This window comes from Pseudophryne corroboree, chromosome 5 (assembly GCF_028390025.1).
Source record: "Pseudophryne corroboree isolate aPseCor3 chromosome 5, aPseCor3.hap2, whole genome shotgun sequence".
Taxonomy (NCBI): Eukaryota; Metazoa; Chordata; class Amphibia; order Anura; family Myobatrachidae; genus Pseudophryne; species Pseudophryne corroboree.
The window spans coordinates 330,047,875-330,065,255 of NC_086448.1; the positions used below are offsets into that span (position 1 = coordinate 330,047,875).

Genomic DNA, 17,381 nt, shown 5'->3' on the forward strand with positions numbered 1-17,381 from the left:
TTAAATTTGTCACATGTTGATCAAACAAGTTATAGTCAATGCAGTGGGTGATAACTATTAATGCCACTCATTAATAGTAACTACAGTATAAACTACCTGTTTGAATTTTTGATTATGCAGAAACTGCAATCAGGAATGGGGATCAGTATGATTTCCTGACTGACGAGATCCCAGCGGTCAAAATATCGACACCGGAATCCTGACAGCCAGAATCCTGACATCGAGAGCAGTGTGTCCCCTCATGGGCTTGCTGCACTCGCCATGCTTTAGGCCCGGTGGTGACTGAGTGACGTGAACCACCACCCAAGTGGGGTTTCTGGCTGGCGGTTGGGATTCTGACCATGGGCATTTCAATGGCTGTTGGGATTGTGGTGTCGGGATTTCGACTGCTGGGATCCCGACAGTCAGGAATAAAACTGCATACCAAGGAAAGACCCATTACCTAGAATGCCACTTTCAATGGCTGTTGGGATTTTGGTGTCGGGATTTCAACTGCTGAGATCCCGACAGTCAGGAATATAACTGCATACCAAGGAATGACCCATTACCTAGAAATCCATGGCCATCCATGATGGTCTGGATGGGTGTTAACCAAGTAATGCATTGCCCAAGACTGGAAACCTCATGAAATGACTTCAAGGCATCAAACAGTTGTAAATGAGATTCAACCTGAGTCTTGATTTGATATAAATTTATTAGTTTTACCTGTAGGTATCGTACTATTCTACAAACAATATCTGGGGCCATAAAATTGCCAGTAGATCTCCATATTATATCAGTCATGATGCTTATAGCTCCTGTAAGTCCATCTAGGAAAAAAAAAACAATTACTACATTTTTTATGGAAATGTGCAGCATATACAGAGGCAAAATATACTGTATATATGTAATGTGTGTGTAACATGTGGCAGTTATTTAAAGCTATAAAGCAAGTAGCTTGGAGAAACTACCTTTCTTGGGGGCCTATACTGTATATCAAAAGATGACAAATGTACTGAAACAAAACTTTCCTATTCCCAGCTATTTAGCAATGGGTGTCTGGGCTACTTATCAATACAACAGTGTTAATACAGCTCGTCCCATAAGCAGCTGTCCCAACAAAACCTAAAACTTACACTTTTGCTGCTAACAGTAGCTGCAAAAGTTTATATTGCCAGGTTCCATCCCAGCAGTATTAATGTGCATGCTCACTGTGAGGACTGGAGGAGATGGTGAGATCCAGTGGGGGAACTGTGGGAGTCAGTGGAGTTGGCTGCCGCCGGGCTCCTTTCCTCAAGGGGGCACATCTCCTCCACTGTCTCCCACTGCCTGATGATCGCTCGCTGCAACTTTTTTTTGAATCATTCTTTCAGATGGAGGAGCTGTGTCCATGACACAGAAGCTGTCTTCTCTTAAATACAGAGTCGGCACTGGCTGCAGATACAGGGAGCTCCAGAGCACAGCTCCTCCAAGTCCTTTCCAGTTGAGCTGGCTGAGTGAAGCTCTCTGTTCCTCCGTTGAACTGATAGCAACAGATATGCAGTGGTAGCATTGTGTGTGTGTGTGTGTGTGTGTGTGTGTGTGTGTGTGTGTGGAGGGTGGGGGGTTTGTGTAGTTGGGGGTGCTGAGGGGTCTTTAATAAATGTTGGCAGCACTGTGTTTTTTGTGTGCATGTTTTTAAGTGAGATGTGTGTGGATCTCTGTGTTTTTGTAAGGAAAGTTGTGTGTTCAAGTGAATGGGGCATGTGTGTGTAAGTGAGAAGTATGTGTGTGTGTGTGTATGTGTGTAAGTTAGAGGCATGTGTGTGTAAGTGAGAGGCGTGTGTGTGAGAGGTGTGTGTGTGTAAGTGAGAAGTGTGTGCGTAAGTGAGAGGCTTGTGTGTGTGCAGGTGTAAGTGAGAGGTGTGTGCGTAAGTAAGAGGTGTGTGTTTAAGCAAAAAAGGCATTTGTGTGTGTTTTTAAGTAAAGGAGGCGTGTGTGTTTTTAAGTGAAGGCGGCATTTGTGTGTGTAAGTAAAAGAGGCATGTGAAAGTTAGAGGCATGTGTGTGTTTTTAAGTGAAAGAGGCATGTGTGTGTTTTTAAGTGAAGGAGGTGTGTGTGTTATAAGAGAAATAGGCATTTGAGTGTGTTTTTAAGTGAAAGAGGTGTTTGTGTATGTTTAAGTAAAAGAGGCATTTGTGTGTATTTAAGCAAAAGAGGCATTTGTGTGTGTATTTAAGTGAAAGAGCCATTTGTGTGTTTCATTGAAAAAGGTCTTTGTGTGTGTTTTTAAGTGAAAGAGGCATTTGTATGTTTAAGTAAAAGAGGTGTGTGTGTTTTAAGTGAAAGAGGTGTGTGTGTTTTTAAGTGAAAGAGGCATTTGTGTGTGTTTAAGTGAAAGAGGTGTTTGTGTTTTTAAGTGAAAGAGTCGTGTGTGTTTTTAAGTGAAAGAGGCATTTGTATGTTTTTAAGTGATAGGCGTTTGTATGTTTTTAAGTGAAAGGCGTTTGTATGTTTAAGTGAAAGAAGTGTTTGTGTGTGTTTAAGTGAAAGAGGCATGTGTATTTTTAAGTGAAGGAGGTGTGTGTGTGTTTTTAAGTGAAAGAGGCATTTGTGTGTGTTTAAGTGAAAGAGGCATTAGTGAATGTTTAAGTGAAAGTAGCGTGTGTGTGTTTTTAAGTGAAAGAGGTGTTTGTGTGTGTTTTTAAGTAAAAGAGGCGTTTGTGTTTGTTTTTAAGTGAAAGAGGCGTGTGTGCATTTTTAAGTGAATGAGGTGTGTGTTTTTTGTATGTATCGGCATACCGCTGCGCCAAAGCATCTCCATCGAGACCCGCTGGCGGGTGAGGGAACACTGTAGGTGTACTATTAAGGTATGCTGGTGTCTGTTTTATTTTGATGACTTACGTGAAGTGCCGTCCACTTTGCTTGTGTATCTATATTACTATTAGGAAAGGCGTCTGAGCCCGCTGCTACTGTTCACCCTGAATCCCGGATAGCTACATATGGTGTCTGTATATGTAAGGGGGCACCAATATTTATCATGCCTCTGGGCGACTGAGGCGAACTTACGCTACTGGTGAGATCCAAATGAATTACTCTTCAAACTCTGAGCTTTCTCCATAGGTAGAAGTGTTCTAACTCCATGAGGCATTAGTTCCCTCAGTCAAGCTCCAAAAACTTATTTTATCTTGCATTCAGGGGCACTAGTATGCTTATAAAGCATTTATTGATGCACTGATTTCAACCTATTTAATTGATAAAGTGTTAATATTATTTGAAACTGTCATATACAGTGCTTTTGTACTATTAAAAAAGGTACATGTTCTCCGAAAATCTCACCTAGTCACAAGTTGACACAAGGTATATACAGTAGAACAAAGGCATTTGCTCTGGCATCAATGGGAAACTGCTAGTGAAAAAGGTAGTTGCTGTAATTACCTTTTATTCCAGCCAAAGAGAGAGAAGTGTTAGAATCAGCAATAAAACCAGTTTTGGAGAGCATGGCCAGGTCAGCTCCAAGTAGTCTCCTGGAAACCAGTCAGCTATGCAGACTAGGGGGTCTATTTACTAAGTTTTGGAGAGAGACAAAGTGGAGAAAGCTAAAGTACTGACCAATCAGTTCCTAACTTTCATTTTTCAAACAGTCTGTAATATGGCAGTTAGGAGATGATTGGCTGGAACTTTATCTCTCTCAAAGGCTTAGTAAATAGACATCTTGGTCTCCTAGTACTAGACTTCTAATTGCTCAGAGTGAGTTAGAATCCTGACTGGTGCTTATTGGATGTTGCAACCCTTATAGTAAGTCTCCTTGGACATTATTGTGGGTTATGTTCACTCTGTATCTGTCCTGTCCTAAAGTGCACCTGGATTTATGTTCTAAGCCTGCTCTCTGCTTCTGTTTGTTTCATTTGTAAAGACTGTATTGCAAGATCTGCAAGTGTCAATCTATAGTTATATTACTTGTGCATATGGAAAATAACTGTTTGTCGTTTCACTATAGTTCTGTTAATGTGGAGTACACTGAAGATTGACTTAATGTTTTAATGCTGTGTAAATTACTTGTGCAATTGGAAATATTCAGCAGAACTTCTCTACAAATGACATTTATGCATGCAGAAAACTTGTCACTGTTTATTTATGTTTTACTTTGAAAAATACTTGTGCTTTTGCAGATAATCGTGCTACATCTATACATCTTGTAAAATGGGTACTTGAAATAAGGATTCTCAGGCAGGTTTTCATAAATACTTTACTGGCATCAGACACTGTAGAATAGCATACACAGGCTTGGGCTTGGTCACACAGGTATATACAGAAAATAAAAATATGAACATAAAAGGTCCTAGTACTTCCCATGCTCAACAGTCATTTTGCTGCAGTGGCTTGCAGCTACACATGCCATTCTCTCCTGGCACAGCCAATGTCCACAGTCCCTGGTGCTACAAACTGTTCCCTGCTCACTGGCCTCCAACAGGCATCAGTGCAATGCACTGTGGGAATTTGGGAGTTTTAAACCCCTCTCCGGAACTTCTGTTTCTCCAGTTGTAGCTGTGCAATTCAGAATTCCCGGAATAATAAACCTACACTACAGTTGCAGAATATGCAGGTCTTATTTTCCTCACTCTTTAAGGTAGCTGATCCCACCAGAATATGGGCAATTGTGGTGAGACACAAGCCCTCTCACCACAATCCATATAAAGACATTTACCAATATATGCAAGAGATCTGTTACTTATCAACAAATTCTCTATTGTGATCTATTATTTAGGAGAATTGTTTCATTGCAACATTTACCTATACAGTAGATACAAGAAATGTGTTACTTTTCTCAATTCTCTATTGTGGAAAAACATTTATATTACTTGGTAGCATTGTTCAGGAAAATATTTGTTTGTGCCATTGGAAGAATGGCAAGCACACTCTTCAGTGAAGATTATCCATGCTATCCTGAAGACCTGCTGTTTCTGGATAGTAATAGTAGTCCATGAGGTGCCCTGTTCTCTTTAAAAATATGTCTGTGAATTCACTACTTAGAGTTGAAGTCCTGGCACCCATCAAGTACCAGTGAACAATTATAGTTTGGGGAAAGAAGGGCTATTATAGGCTAAGAACTCTACAAGTAAGTTTAATATCATGGCACACCATCATAACAAGAAGCTTCCCAATAAGGTCCAGGGAACACATAGAGTATGTGTTTCTTTAGTGATAGAAGGATCCCTAAGTAACTTAACCACATCTTATAATTACAACCCCTTCAAAGAATTAGGGCTCATCTTTTTTTGTCTGGTTGATAAATTATGTTGAATTAGATGATAGAACCTACAGTAAACAGAAGAACATTTCCTTACTCCAATTTCAGTGTGTTGTCTATATAAAGCTAATGAGTGCTATAATTTTTGCTTTACGCTGGTACTCACATGTATACATTGGAACAAATATCAGAGAAACAAGCAGCTGAGATTTATGTAAAAAAGAAAATTATCTCACACACTGTGCATGCACTGTATCCCCCCTCAATTTATCAACATCTGACCCCAAATATGTCACTGCTACTGGCAGGTCCTGCTTGCAGTCACATGGAAAGCGGTCCAAACATGCACACTGCACACCACTGGTTAATGTCAAGGGGTGCAAGCATCCTGCATGGCACTATGTGTGCCTGCCAGATGACCATCAGGTCAGCAGTACTTTAATTGCATGAAGACAGGGGAAGCGGTTAACATACCGCCGCATGGGATCCCGGTGATCACAATGCCAGTGCCGGAATCCTGCACAGCAGTACAATGCTGGCACTGAAATACTGGCAAGGAAGGTGATTCTCCCTTTATGGGTGTCCACACCATAGAGGGAGAAAATAACCTGTGGCGTGCATAGTGAACCACTGTGCCTGAAGCTTGGCGAGTGTAGCGAGCCCACAAGGGGCTTACTAGCGCTCGCCCCACTGCCGGAATACTGGTGGCTGGGATACCACTGTTGATATACTGAAGACTGACATCCCGGCCATCGTAATTCTTACCAAACCCGAAGACAAACCGTGGAGCTAGTAATGTGGACAGAAAAATGGAGACACACAGGGGGAAGGAGAGCAAGACTCTGGAGAAAGGATAATACCCCCCTTTCCACCCAAATTCCAGGTACAAACCAGATTTTTACATGGTTCCAACCCATGTCACAGCTAGGTGAAATCCGGATCACACCACAGGCTGGACCCAGCATTTTTGGCAATTAGTCCCCTTTCAGACTGCATCTATGTGAGATTACATAATCTCAAAGCGCAGGTGATCTGGCTCTCTGTATACTTTTAGCCCCTGGGTCACGACGCTCAACCCTCACTGTTATTCGGGTCAGTAGATACCAGGGTCTGAGGATCTGGATAACATGATCCGTGTTATTTTTCTCTTACCCAACCTCGACCCGCCAACAACCTGGGTTAAAATTTTTGTGTTAAAGTGGTATAAGAGGCAGGAGAGACAGAGAGGGGCAGGTGAATGATGAGAATAAACAACAAGACAGGAGAGGAAGAGGGATAGGGTGTACATAGAGAAAGAGTAGAGGGTGTTCGAAAAAGAGAAGCGATAGGGGGGGGGGCAGTATCAGAGGGACGAAGAGAAGTAGACACAGGGGGAAGGAGAGAGATTAGTAAGAGAGAAATTGAGTAAGAGGAGAGAGAGAGCAGGATAAAAAGGGGGTTAGGGTAGAGGACTGAGGAGAAAAAGGCATTAATAGACAAAAAAACAAATCCCAGGTAATTCTGGGCACAACTTCAAGTAAACATATAAAAACGCCCATGCAGTTTTTACGTTTAAGCAATTATTTTTTTCATAGCAGTATCCTGTAGTTCCAATCAAGTCTTTAAATACAGACAAATAGATACTTTCCATGGTGATCTTTATAATGCAACTTTCACAGTATCAATTTAAAAACTTAAAAAGAATGGACACTAATCCAAAGAAAAAAAACCTTTAAAGCCAACAATAAAAAAATCTAAAGAAATAAAACTAATGTAACACTCTTAAACTGCCATTAAATTGGTAAAAACAAAATATATAGTTGCTTACATAATCTGTATAAATAATCAGATTTTTTTTTTCATATTTGACATTAATCACGGATTTATTCCTCTTCTGGAACTACAGTAGTTAGAATTCCTAAATTTACATAACAATGTGTTGGTGTTGCATACTATAGAGTACTATCTGAATAAAAGTACTACTTATGTGGCAGATGGGTTTCCACCCCTGAAAGTGGCTTGCCTCCCAAGGGGTGATATCCTAACCCCAGTAGTGCTACCTTTATTTGGCCTGGATATAGTAACAACAAAATAATCTTTTTTGGACCAATTGAAATATTTAAAATGTAAGGTGTTTGGAGATTAGGGAAAGTGAAGAGTACCAGCAGCAGATTGGGCCACCGAGACAGTGGGTCAGTCAATGCTGGACCAGTCCCATTCCCCCTTCTGCGGGCTGGCTGGCACTGTCTTCTCTGGCCACTGCAATTCTTGGATTTGCATTCCACTACTGGAATGCAAATTGGAAGCTGTCATCTGCTTTGGTTTAAAGGTACTTCTGGTTGCCACTAGCAAGGAGCAGCAGTGGTGCTACTGAGTATATGCTCCAGACACAAGCTCCAGTGAGAGAGCTAGAGTTAACCAGCCCTACCCCTCTAGCCTCTGGAAAATACCCAACCTTCCCTTCTTGGCCCCAGGGACATATACTACCCACCCTGTCCTCCATACATGATGCATAAACCTAAACTATCCTCCCGCCCACAGAACAAACACACCCTACCCCGAGCCCATGGGTCATACACTTCCCAACCTGCCTATTGGCCACATGGACATACACTACTACTCCCTCCTGGCCCATGGACATATATAACCAACCCCAACCACCCCATGCCCAAGGGACATATACCACCCATCCTAACCCCCTGACCCATACACTCCCCTCCTTACCCCTAAGTAGGGTTGCCACCTCATCCCTTTAATTCTGGACACATATTAATTACACAGGTTTTGTGGCTGTATAAAACCAAGTGAAATGGAGTCTTGAAGTCACAGAACCTGTGTAATTAATATGTGTCCAGAATTAAAGGGATGAGCTGGCAATCCTAACTCCAAGACCAGTACCCACCAGTCCAGGGACATACACTATCTTCTTTACCACCACCACCCCTCTGGCCCCAGGGTCATACACTGCTCATCCTACCCCCTGGCCCCCTAGACACTGCAGTCCCCCAACCAAGGTTAAATATGCTAGTACTGTTGCCAGCCTGGGCACTGCAGTGATCACAATAAACTACACCTCCTGACAGCTCTTTTGCTCGGAGCTAAACAGCCTAATACTCATCACTCTTGGGGGGTGGAGTAAAGGATGTCAGAAAGTACTTCAGACAGGCAGTCTGTATGTTTAATTTTGTTCCTGTGAGGGCCAATGGGTTTGTTTGTTTTTCCTGTGAGGGCCATTGTGTTCTATATTTCCCTGCAGGGAGTAATATGTTTTATTTGTCTCCTGTGGATGCCAATTTCTTTTTTTGTTTGTTCTGTGGGGGATAAAGTGTTTTATTTTTTTTTTCTGCAGGGGCTAATGTGTGTGTGTTTTTTTCCAGTTTGGGACAATGTTATTTATTTTTAGCTGTGGGGGCAAATGTGTTTTATTTTTTCCTGCAGGGGCAAAATACAATTCACAAAGTATAATTCTAACTACCAATCACAAAAAAAAGTTAACACCTTAATCCTACATACTGTATATAACTTCATTAGACCATATTAAATGTCATTATTTAAGTTTTACATGTTTCTGAAAACTTTTCCAGCACTTAGGAAGTAATTCCAAGTTGATCGCAGCAGGACATTTTTTAGCAGTTGGGCAAAACCATGTGCACTGCAGGGGGGGGGGGGGGGGGGGGCAGATATAACATTTGCAGAAAGAGTTAGATTTGGGTGGGTTATAGTGTTTTGAGTTAGATTTGGGTGGGTTATAGTGTTTCTGTGTAGGGTAAATACTGGATGCTTTATTGTTACACTGCAAATTAGATTGCAGATTGAACACACCACACCCAAATCTAACTCTCTCTGCACATGTTAAATCTGCCTCCCCTGCAGTGCACATGGTTTTGCCCAACTGCTAAAGAATTACCTGCTGCGATCAACTTGGAATTACCCCCTTAGTGCACAAATGTGGACATTGAAAAAACTGCAGACTTTAAGCAGGGACACACATTGGTGTACCTTTATAACATTACTCCCTAGACTTTGATCTTCACCTAGAAATCCTGAACCAGCTTCTGAGACCATTAAAGAGAAAAAACAACTTACTGTGCACCTTTTTCATTCATCCACCAATTGCATGGAGCTACATATTGGACTAAGGGCCTAATTCATTATGGATCGCTAAAGCGATCCAATGTGCAGTTTCTGTGCATATGCAGAATTGGTCCTACAGTCACAGCGCATATGTGCAAACACCTCTACGGGAGTGAGGGCGGGCGGCGGCTGGGAAAACAGGGGAGTGTCACCTCTGTTTTCCAGGAGTGGCGTGTCCAAGGACTGCATCGCGAGACGCAGTTTCTTGGCCCCACAAGCCATATTGCGATGGCAAGGTTGAGTAAGCTGAAGCTTACTGAGTCTGCCATCACAGATGAACATCGCAACCGATGGTCACGATGTTCATCCAATATGCGATTGCATCACAAATGCATGGAGGAGGTGGCATGCACCTCCTCCGGCATTTGCATTGCTAAGGACTGCAAATGCAAAGCTTCTGCAAGCAGCTCTGCATTTGCAATCCTTAATGAATCAGGCCCTAATACCGCACAGAACTGAGAACTTGCCACACAGCATCCAAGGCTTGATGCCATTAAAGAATTATTCCTCTATCGGCCATCACTATTGCTCCTCCGCAAGCTAAACTGGACATAATATAATATAAGGTCCATCTAAATCAATCTACTCCAGCAAAATTGCTACCAGAAGCTATTATAGGAACAGGAGTTAACCAGTACTCATGCACAATAATATTCTGAATGATCACTGTCATGGGTGAGATACTTACTTAACCTGATATTACAGTTTATGAAAAAAATTTTAAAACTCCTTATTTGTACAAAGAGAAAATGTTGACAAAATGCAAAAAAAAAGACAAATGCACAATAAAGATTATAAACATTTCCCCCAATTTTCAGAAGAGCAGAAATACTGTTAAAGTAAAGAACCTAACAGAGAAGTAGAGAAACCAAATGAAGGAAAGACAAAGATAGAAAAGGGGGAAAAGAGTGAAAAGAGTGAAAATGTGAAGAAATATAGCAAAAGAAAAAAAGGTCAGTTTTCTTAAAAGACATTAGGGATTACAAGGTGAAACAACATGGAGTATACAGCCATGGGAGTGCCAACAGAGAAGGAATGGTAACTTACTGTAGTAATAGAAGAGAAAGCCGGAGAAGGACCCAGAGACAGCCCATCAAACGAGTCAGGAGACCCCCATCAGGTTCAGTCAACTGATGTTAAGATTAATGAGACATCGTAAGCAACCATGGACCCATAATGTTTTCCATGTTAGCGAAAAACCAGATATAGTTATATAGGGAAGCAATAGTAGGGTCAGTCGAAGATTTCCATTTTCTGGCTATTAAAGATTTAGCCACAGCTAGAATGTGCAAAAATAATTTGTTTAAGGGCAGATCGATATCTTGAAAAGGGCGAGCTAATAAAAACACCCATGGGTCTAAAGAAAGCGGAAGACCAGAGAGAGTTTTCAAAACTACCAGAACTTTATTCCAATATGGAACCTATGTGGGGACAGGTCCACCAAATATGGAGAAGAGATCCTCTCTGACCACAGCCTCACCAACACACATGAGTAGCAGAAGGAAACAACTTGGATAATTTATCAGGAGTATAATACCATCTGTAGTAGATCTTATAGGGTAGATATGAACTTTTAGCAATACCCTCTCTTACCTCCTCCCAACAGGAATTATCTGGGGGAGGGCCAAGGTCTCTCTCCCACTCCTGCTTATGGCGGGTCTGTGCGACAGAGGTAACATCAACCAACATGGAATATATATATGAGAAATCATACCTTTACATAAAGGGTTCTCAGTACATAAATGTTCAAAGGAAGTAAGATCTCTTCTAACATTGGTTTAAGGTAATGATAAAAGAAAATGGTGGACTTTGAAATATTCAAAAAAGGGCACTCATTTTTTATTTCATCTATTGTTGACCAAGAATCCTTGGAGCAAAGATCATGCACAAGACGAATCCCAGCACTGTGCCATAATTTAAACTGAAAAGGAAATTCTCCAGAGGGAAAGTCAGGGTTGTCCCTTAATGGGGTGAGCGGTGAAAGGGCGGAGGATAATTTATACTTAGTTAAGGAATTATTCAATAGTGAGAGATGAAATTTAAGAGAGGGAAGAGGATCAAGTGGGGACACTTGTAACGCTTATCCAACCCCCAAATATAGGCCATAGAACAGATTCCCAGGAAATAGGTTTCCAAGTCTATCCAGGCAATTGAGCCCAGAGGAGCAAAGGAGGTCGCAATTTGATTCAAATGGCTAGCTAAGTAATATAGGGGGTCATTCCGAGTTGTTCGCTCGCAAGCGGATTTTAGCAGATTTGCTCATGCTAAGCCGCCGCCTACTGGGAGTGAATCTTAGCATCTTAAAATTGCGAACGATGTATTCGCAATATTGCGATTACACACCTCGTAGCAGTTTCTGAGTAGCTCCAGACTTACTCGGCATCTGCGATCAGTTCAGTGCTTGTCGTTCCTGGTTTGACGTCACAAACACACCCAGCGTTCACCCAGACACTCCCCCGTTTCTCCGGCCACTCCTGCGTTTTTTCCGGAAACGGTAGCGTTTTTTCCCACACGCACATAAAACGGCCTGTTTCCGCCCAGTATCACCCATTTCCTGTCAATCACATTACGATCGCCAGAACGATGAAAAAGCCGTGAGTAAAATTCCTAACTGCATAGCAAATTTACTTGGCGCAGTCGCAGTGCGGACATTGCGCATGCGCATTAAGCGGAAAATCGCTGCGATGCGAAGATTTTTACCGAGCGAATAACTCGGAATGACCCCCATAGTTTGATATCAGGGAATCCTCATCCCCTCCCGATCTAGGAAGTTTAAGTACATTAAAGACAATTCGAGGGGGTTTATCATTCCACACAAATTTTGAGAAGGAAGCCTGGAAATCTTAAGGACTCTCTCTGGGACTTTTAACAGGTAAGGTTTGAAATGAATAAAGAAGCTGAGGTAGAAGGTTCATTTTAATTGCTATGACTCTTCCTGGCCAAGATATAATTTGAGATCTCCACTTATTAAGATTGCTCTTAATCCTTGTTTAGAAGGCGGGGAAATTTCCACACACAAGGTGGTTTAGTGAGAAGTGATGAACACTCCTATGTGTTTAATTTTACAATCTTGCCAGTTAAGTTTATATGAAGTGTGAAAAGAAGATTTCAAGTCAGTACATGCAACAACATGGCTTCAGATTTAGTAAAATTAATTTTATACCCTGACAATATGAAATTTTAACTGTTTTTAAATGATCAATTATCATTTTAATTATGAAATGTGTCACCATTCTCGTTATCCCAGTGAATTGTTGTTTATCTTATGTTATAAGCAACTTATAGCACTCCTTCACATTATTGTGTACACCTCTTTTTCTCATACACAAAATATAAGTTTGTCAGTATATTTTTATAAAGATCAGGAAAATATATTTTGCAGGATTTACTAAACCTCATATAGTCTGAGGATTGTCGGTAACATAAACCATAACATCTTAACACTTAATTATAATAAATAAAGACACGGAGACTTGAATTTGGCAGAAAATGTTAGCTATTTATTTAAGTGAACCATTAACTGTGAATAATTAAACTAAAGTATGGTGGCCTGAAAGAACGGCTAAACAACCCTATCCCATAAACAAACTATCTTATAAAAATGAACTGACGTAAACCTTCCAACAAACAATAGGTATCCACTCAACCTCCATCCTGACTACCCACCCGTGAAGGTGATGAGGCTGCCACCCGAGAAGGCGGTCCAGCAGATGTAAAACCAGTCAGCAAAGGAGAGCACACCTAAAAATCAACCACCAAACGACCTCCAATCCACTCTTTAATACAACAAATGTTAACTTACCGTTCTTTCCCTCCACAACCAAACCGTGACAACCCACATCACGAAAATAGCCAACGCAACAGCATAAAACAAACACCACCAGTAGGGAGGGAGGGTGGGACGACAAAAGCAAAAGAGGTTGACCCAGCCCCTTTCCCAGGCTTAAGAACCCATTCCACCTACCCCCAACATTCATTCCTATTGGCTAACCATAAAACTCCCATAATGCCTTACCGTCCTGCCCCCAGACTAGCTGAGGTTTAACCCACTCCTCTCCTATTCTGTCAATTCGTTCTCCTAAACCTCATATAGTCTGAGGATTGTCCGTAACATAAACCATAACATCTTAACACTTAATCAAAATAAATAAAGACACGGAGACTTGAATTTGGCAGAAAATGTTAGCTATTTATTTAAGTGAACCATTAACTGTGAATAATTAAACTAAAGTATGATGGCCAGAAAGAACGGCTAAACAACCCTATCCTATAAACAAACTATCTTATAAAAAAGAACTGACGTAAACCTTCCAACAAACAATAGGTATCTGCTCAACCTCCATCCTGACTACCCACCCGTGAAGGTGATGAGGCTGCCACCCGAGAAGGCGGTCCAGCAGATGTAAAACCAGTCAGCGAAGGAGAGCGCACCTAAAAATCAACCACCAAACGACCTCCATCCACTCTTTAATACAACAAATGTTAACTTGCCGTTCTTTCCCGCCAACAGTGAAGTTCTGTTCCACAGAAACTACGCACCGCCACCATACCCCTAACCTACCGAACCAACCACCGAAAACAGATCCTCCAAAAATATAGATAGTCCCTGTCGTGTCAAGTGCACCCCATCAGGTCTAAACAAGTAGAAATACCGAAACTTGATCCGCTGGTGCCAAACCACAGCACCGCCATGGGCCACCACAAACTTAGCCACCGCGGCATTCACCTACCGGCGAGCCACATCGATCGCCCGACAATCCACCACTCCATGCCAACACAACCGCGGCACTATACAAGACCAGATAAGCCTACAGCCTGGCCAAGCACCCGTAATCACTTGCAAATCCTGAATAATGGCCAATCGAATATTCACCGCCTTCCTCTTACCTAGGTTGTTCCCTCCAAAGTGAATCACCAAAAGTTTGGGGATGCCAAACCGCCAAACCTGCTCCATAAGCCTCGCTTTCAGGTCATGCCAAAGCATACCCCGAACACCTATCCACCGTACGCCATCCGATCCAACAAAGCAAGGAGCCCCTACCGTAGCCAAAAATTTGGCTGCCCAATAAACATAGGAATGGCCAATCACCCACACACCACACACATCCTCCCGCCAACCTATAAGGGGAAAAACAGATAAACAAATGTGAATATGTGAGATAAAACAAACCCAGCCCAGAACAGGAACAAACTACCAGAACGAGGATCTGCCAAAAAGAAAAATTGAATAGAGGACTATAACTTTCCTCCTGGACAAGCTTCAGGCCAATCGAAGCAACACAAAGAAACAAAAGGAAAAAACAAAATAACAAAAAGGGGGGGGGAGGTTAGAGCTGGGTGGGGGGGGGAGGGGGGGGGGGGGACACACAGAATAACTCGGCTGGAGGTGAAACGTAAAAAAACCTGCTGAGGAACTTGAAATTAGATGCCAATTAGCCGAATTGAATGAATTAAGCCAAATCAGTTCATCAGTTCAGGCAAAAAATCGCGAAGCACTCCAGACCCCCACTGCCAGCAGTGGCGAGTAGCTAGCCATCCAAGTAGGGAGGACAGGGGAGACAAACAATACAGCATGAACACACTGAACTGAAACACACAACGCAGTAAACAAACAACATGTTAGTAGAAACAAACTCGCTTACGCAACAACGGGCCGACTTCCAGCGGCCCAAAGCCTTAATTTCGTCCACAGCGCGCCCTGCAGATGCTGAGGAAGTGGCGGCCCCGATTCTAAAGGAATGGGAACCAAAGTCCCTAGGCGAGAGGCCCAAACTGGACAGGCAGCGTCGCATCATCCATGTAAATTGGTACTTCGTCAATGGCGACCCATCGTAATGCAGGAGCCAAGACCCCTCAGACGAGGGCCTGACCTCCGCATACCGACCAGCCAATGCCACAAGACAACAGTCCCCACCACCCGATGGTGTCAAAGTGATCCAATGACCTCTACCCATCTGATCAGTTTTGGAGCGGCGCAGCCTGCACAGCACGGACCCCACACCCACGACAACATACGCGCGCCGCATAATGGCCTCAGATTTCTTAGAAGCCGCAACCAGCTCAGAAACCCTAAACGCGCCATGGAAAGCCATGGAAAAAGCCAGCTGAAACAGGAGCATTTCAAAACGGGTGTCCGCCACCTCCCCCCCCCCCCCCCAAACCTCCAAGGCCACCATGATGGGAAAAAGCTCCAGCAACAACAGGTAGCCGGTCAGCCCCTCCCTCGACCAAGACTCCGGCCAAGAGGCCGCGCACCAAGCCCCGTCTAAATAACAACCGAACCCCGATGAGCCCGCCGCATCCGTAAACAACTGCAGTTCGAAACTGTCAACGAGCGGGGACATCCAGATCAGCACACCATTGAAATCCGCCAGGAACGAAGCCCACTTAGCGAGGTCCCGCCTAATCTCCGCCGAGAAACGGACAAAATGGTGCTGCCTGGACACCCCGGCCATGGACCGTTCCAACTTCCGGCAAAAAACCCTGCCCATGGGAATCACCCGACAGGCAAAGTTCAACCGACCTAGGAGGTATTGAGCCTCCCGCAACGTCACCTTACGTCGTTCCGACCACTGCGCAATGGACTCCCGAAGCTTCACGACCTTGTCCTGAGGCAGCCGGCACGCCCCCGCGACCGTATCGATCTCGATACCTAGAAAGGACAAGCAGGAGAGGGGCCCCTCCATCTTATCCTCGGCCACCGGGATGCCAAAATGCCCCAACAAGGCACGCAGCGAGAACAGCAGGAAACCCGCAGCGAGGAGAATGCGCGGGCCCCATGCACAAAAAAATCATCCAGTTAATGTGCAATCTCGCTACCTCCGCAAGAAAACTCCACACACCAATGTAAAAAGGTGCTAAACTTTTCGAAAAAGGCACACGAAACGGAACACCCATAGGCAGACACTTGTCTGCAAAGTATTCCTCCCCGACGCGGAAACCTATGAATCGAAACGACTCTGAGTGCAAAGGGAGCAAGAGAAAAGCCAATTCAACATCCAGCTTAGCCATGAGGGCCCCGGGGCCACACCCCCGGACCAAGCCCAGAGCATCCTCAAAGGACTGATACACCACCGAACAATATTCCGGCGAAATTGCATCGTTCACCGAGAACCCAGATGGATAAGACAAATGCTGAATGAGCCGAAACTTACCCGGAGCCTTTTTGGGCACAACCCCCACCGGGGAAATAATCAAATCCTCGATAGGCGGCAGCGCAAAGGGGCCCGCCATTCTTCCCAGGCGAACCTCCTGTTCCACTTTTTCTCGAAGCACGTCGGGGAAATCCCAGGCAGACTGCAGGTTCCTGGCGGCCCGAACTAAAACTTCCCCCACCACAGGCAAACGAAAACCCGACTCAATACTCTCCTGCAGAAATCTTGCGTCGTCTGTGTTTGGGTACCATCCCAACCATTTTAGCATGGCCCCCAAACGAACCGGGGTCGGTGCCCTAACTAGCGGCAAGCCCCCCCCCGTTGCTTTTCCGGCTGGGCCCGCGGCCGCCCTGGCACCCGGTCGCACCACGCGGAAGCAATTGGAAGCAGGGTGGGATCCGTTACATCGTAAGCAAAGGTGTCGAAAATGACACCGTTGCCCAAGGGGGCACGTGGCATTGTTGAACGCGAAACACTTCCCCTTCGCCGGCGTCTGCTGCGGAGAACGGGCCGCGTTCCAAGGGCGGTGCAGCGGAGCCTCAACCGCTGGCCGAAACTGACTTGCCGTTGCGGCCTGCACCACCGACGCCCCCTTAGCCACCATCTTCACATCCTGCGTTCGCGTGACCCGAAGCCATACCTCCACATCTTTGCATCCGAAGTCAATGACGTGCAGGCAATCGTGCTTCTGACGGAACTGCTTGTCGTAATGCAGCCACGAATCGTCCTTAGAATCACGCTGCATGTCATGCACGAGGTGAATATACCTGATGACGTTCATGTGTTCATCAGGGCGATCCTCCAAGTAGCACGCCGCGAAAACACAGAACCCCGCCAACCAGTTGTCATACGAGCGAAAGGCCTCCGTCCCAATACCGCCCTTCGCGAGCGCTTCCTTACCTTC

At 44.1% G+C, this 17,381-nt stretch overlaps 1 protein-coding gene across 1 annotated transcript in view; it reads right to left on the reverse strand.

Annotated features, from left to right (window-relative positions):
- The window catches only part of NPSR1 (neuropeptide S receptor 1), a 791,066-nt gene that overhangs the window by 307,756 nt on the left and 465,929 nt on the right, over positions 1 to 17,381 (reverse strand). Inside the window, exon 3 of the mRNA XM_063924892.1 lies at positions 706 to 809. Within this exon, the coding sequence (XP_063780962.1) occupies positions 706 to 809 (104 nt within the window). The remainder of the gene's footprint in view (positions 1 to 705; positions 810 to 17,381) is intronic.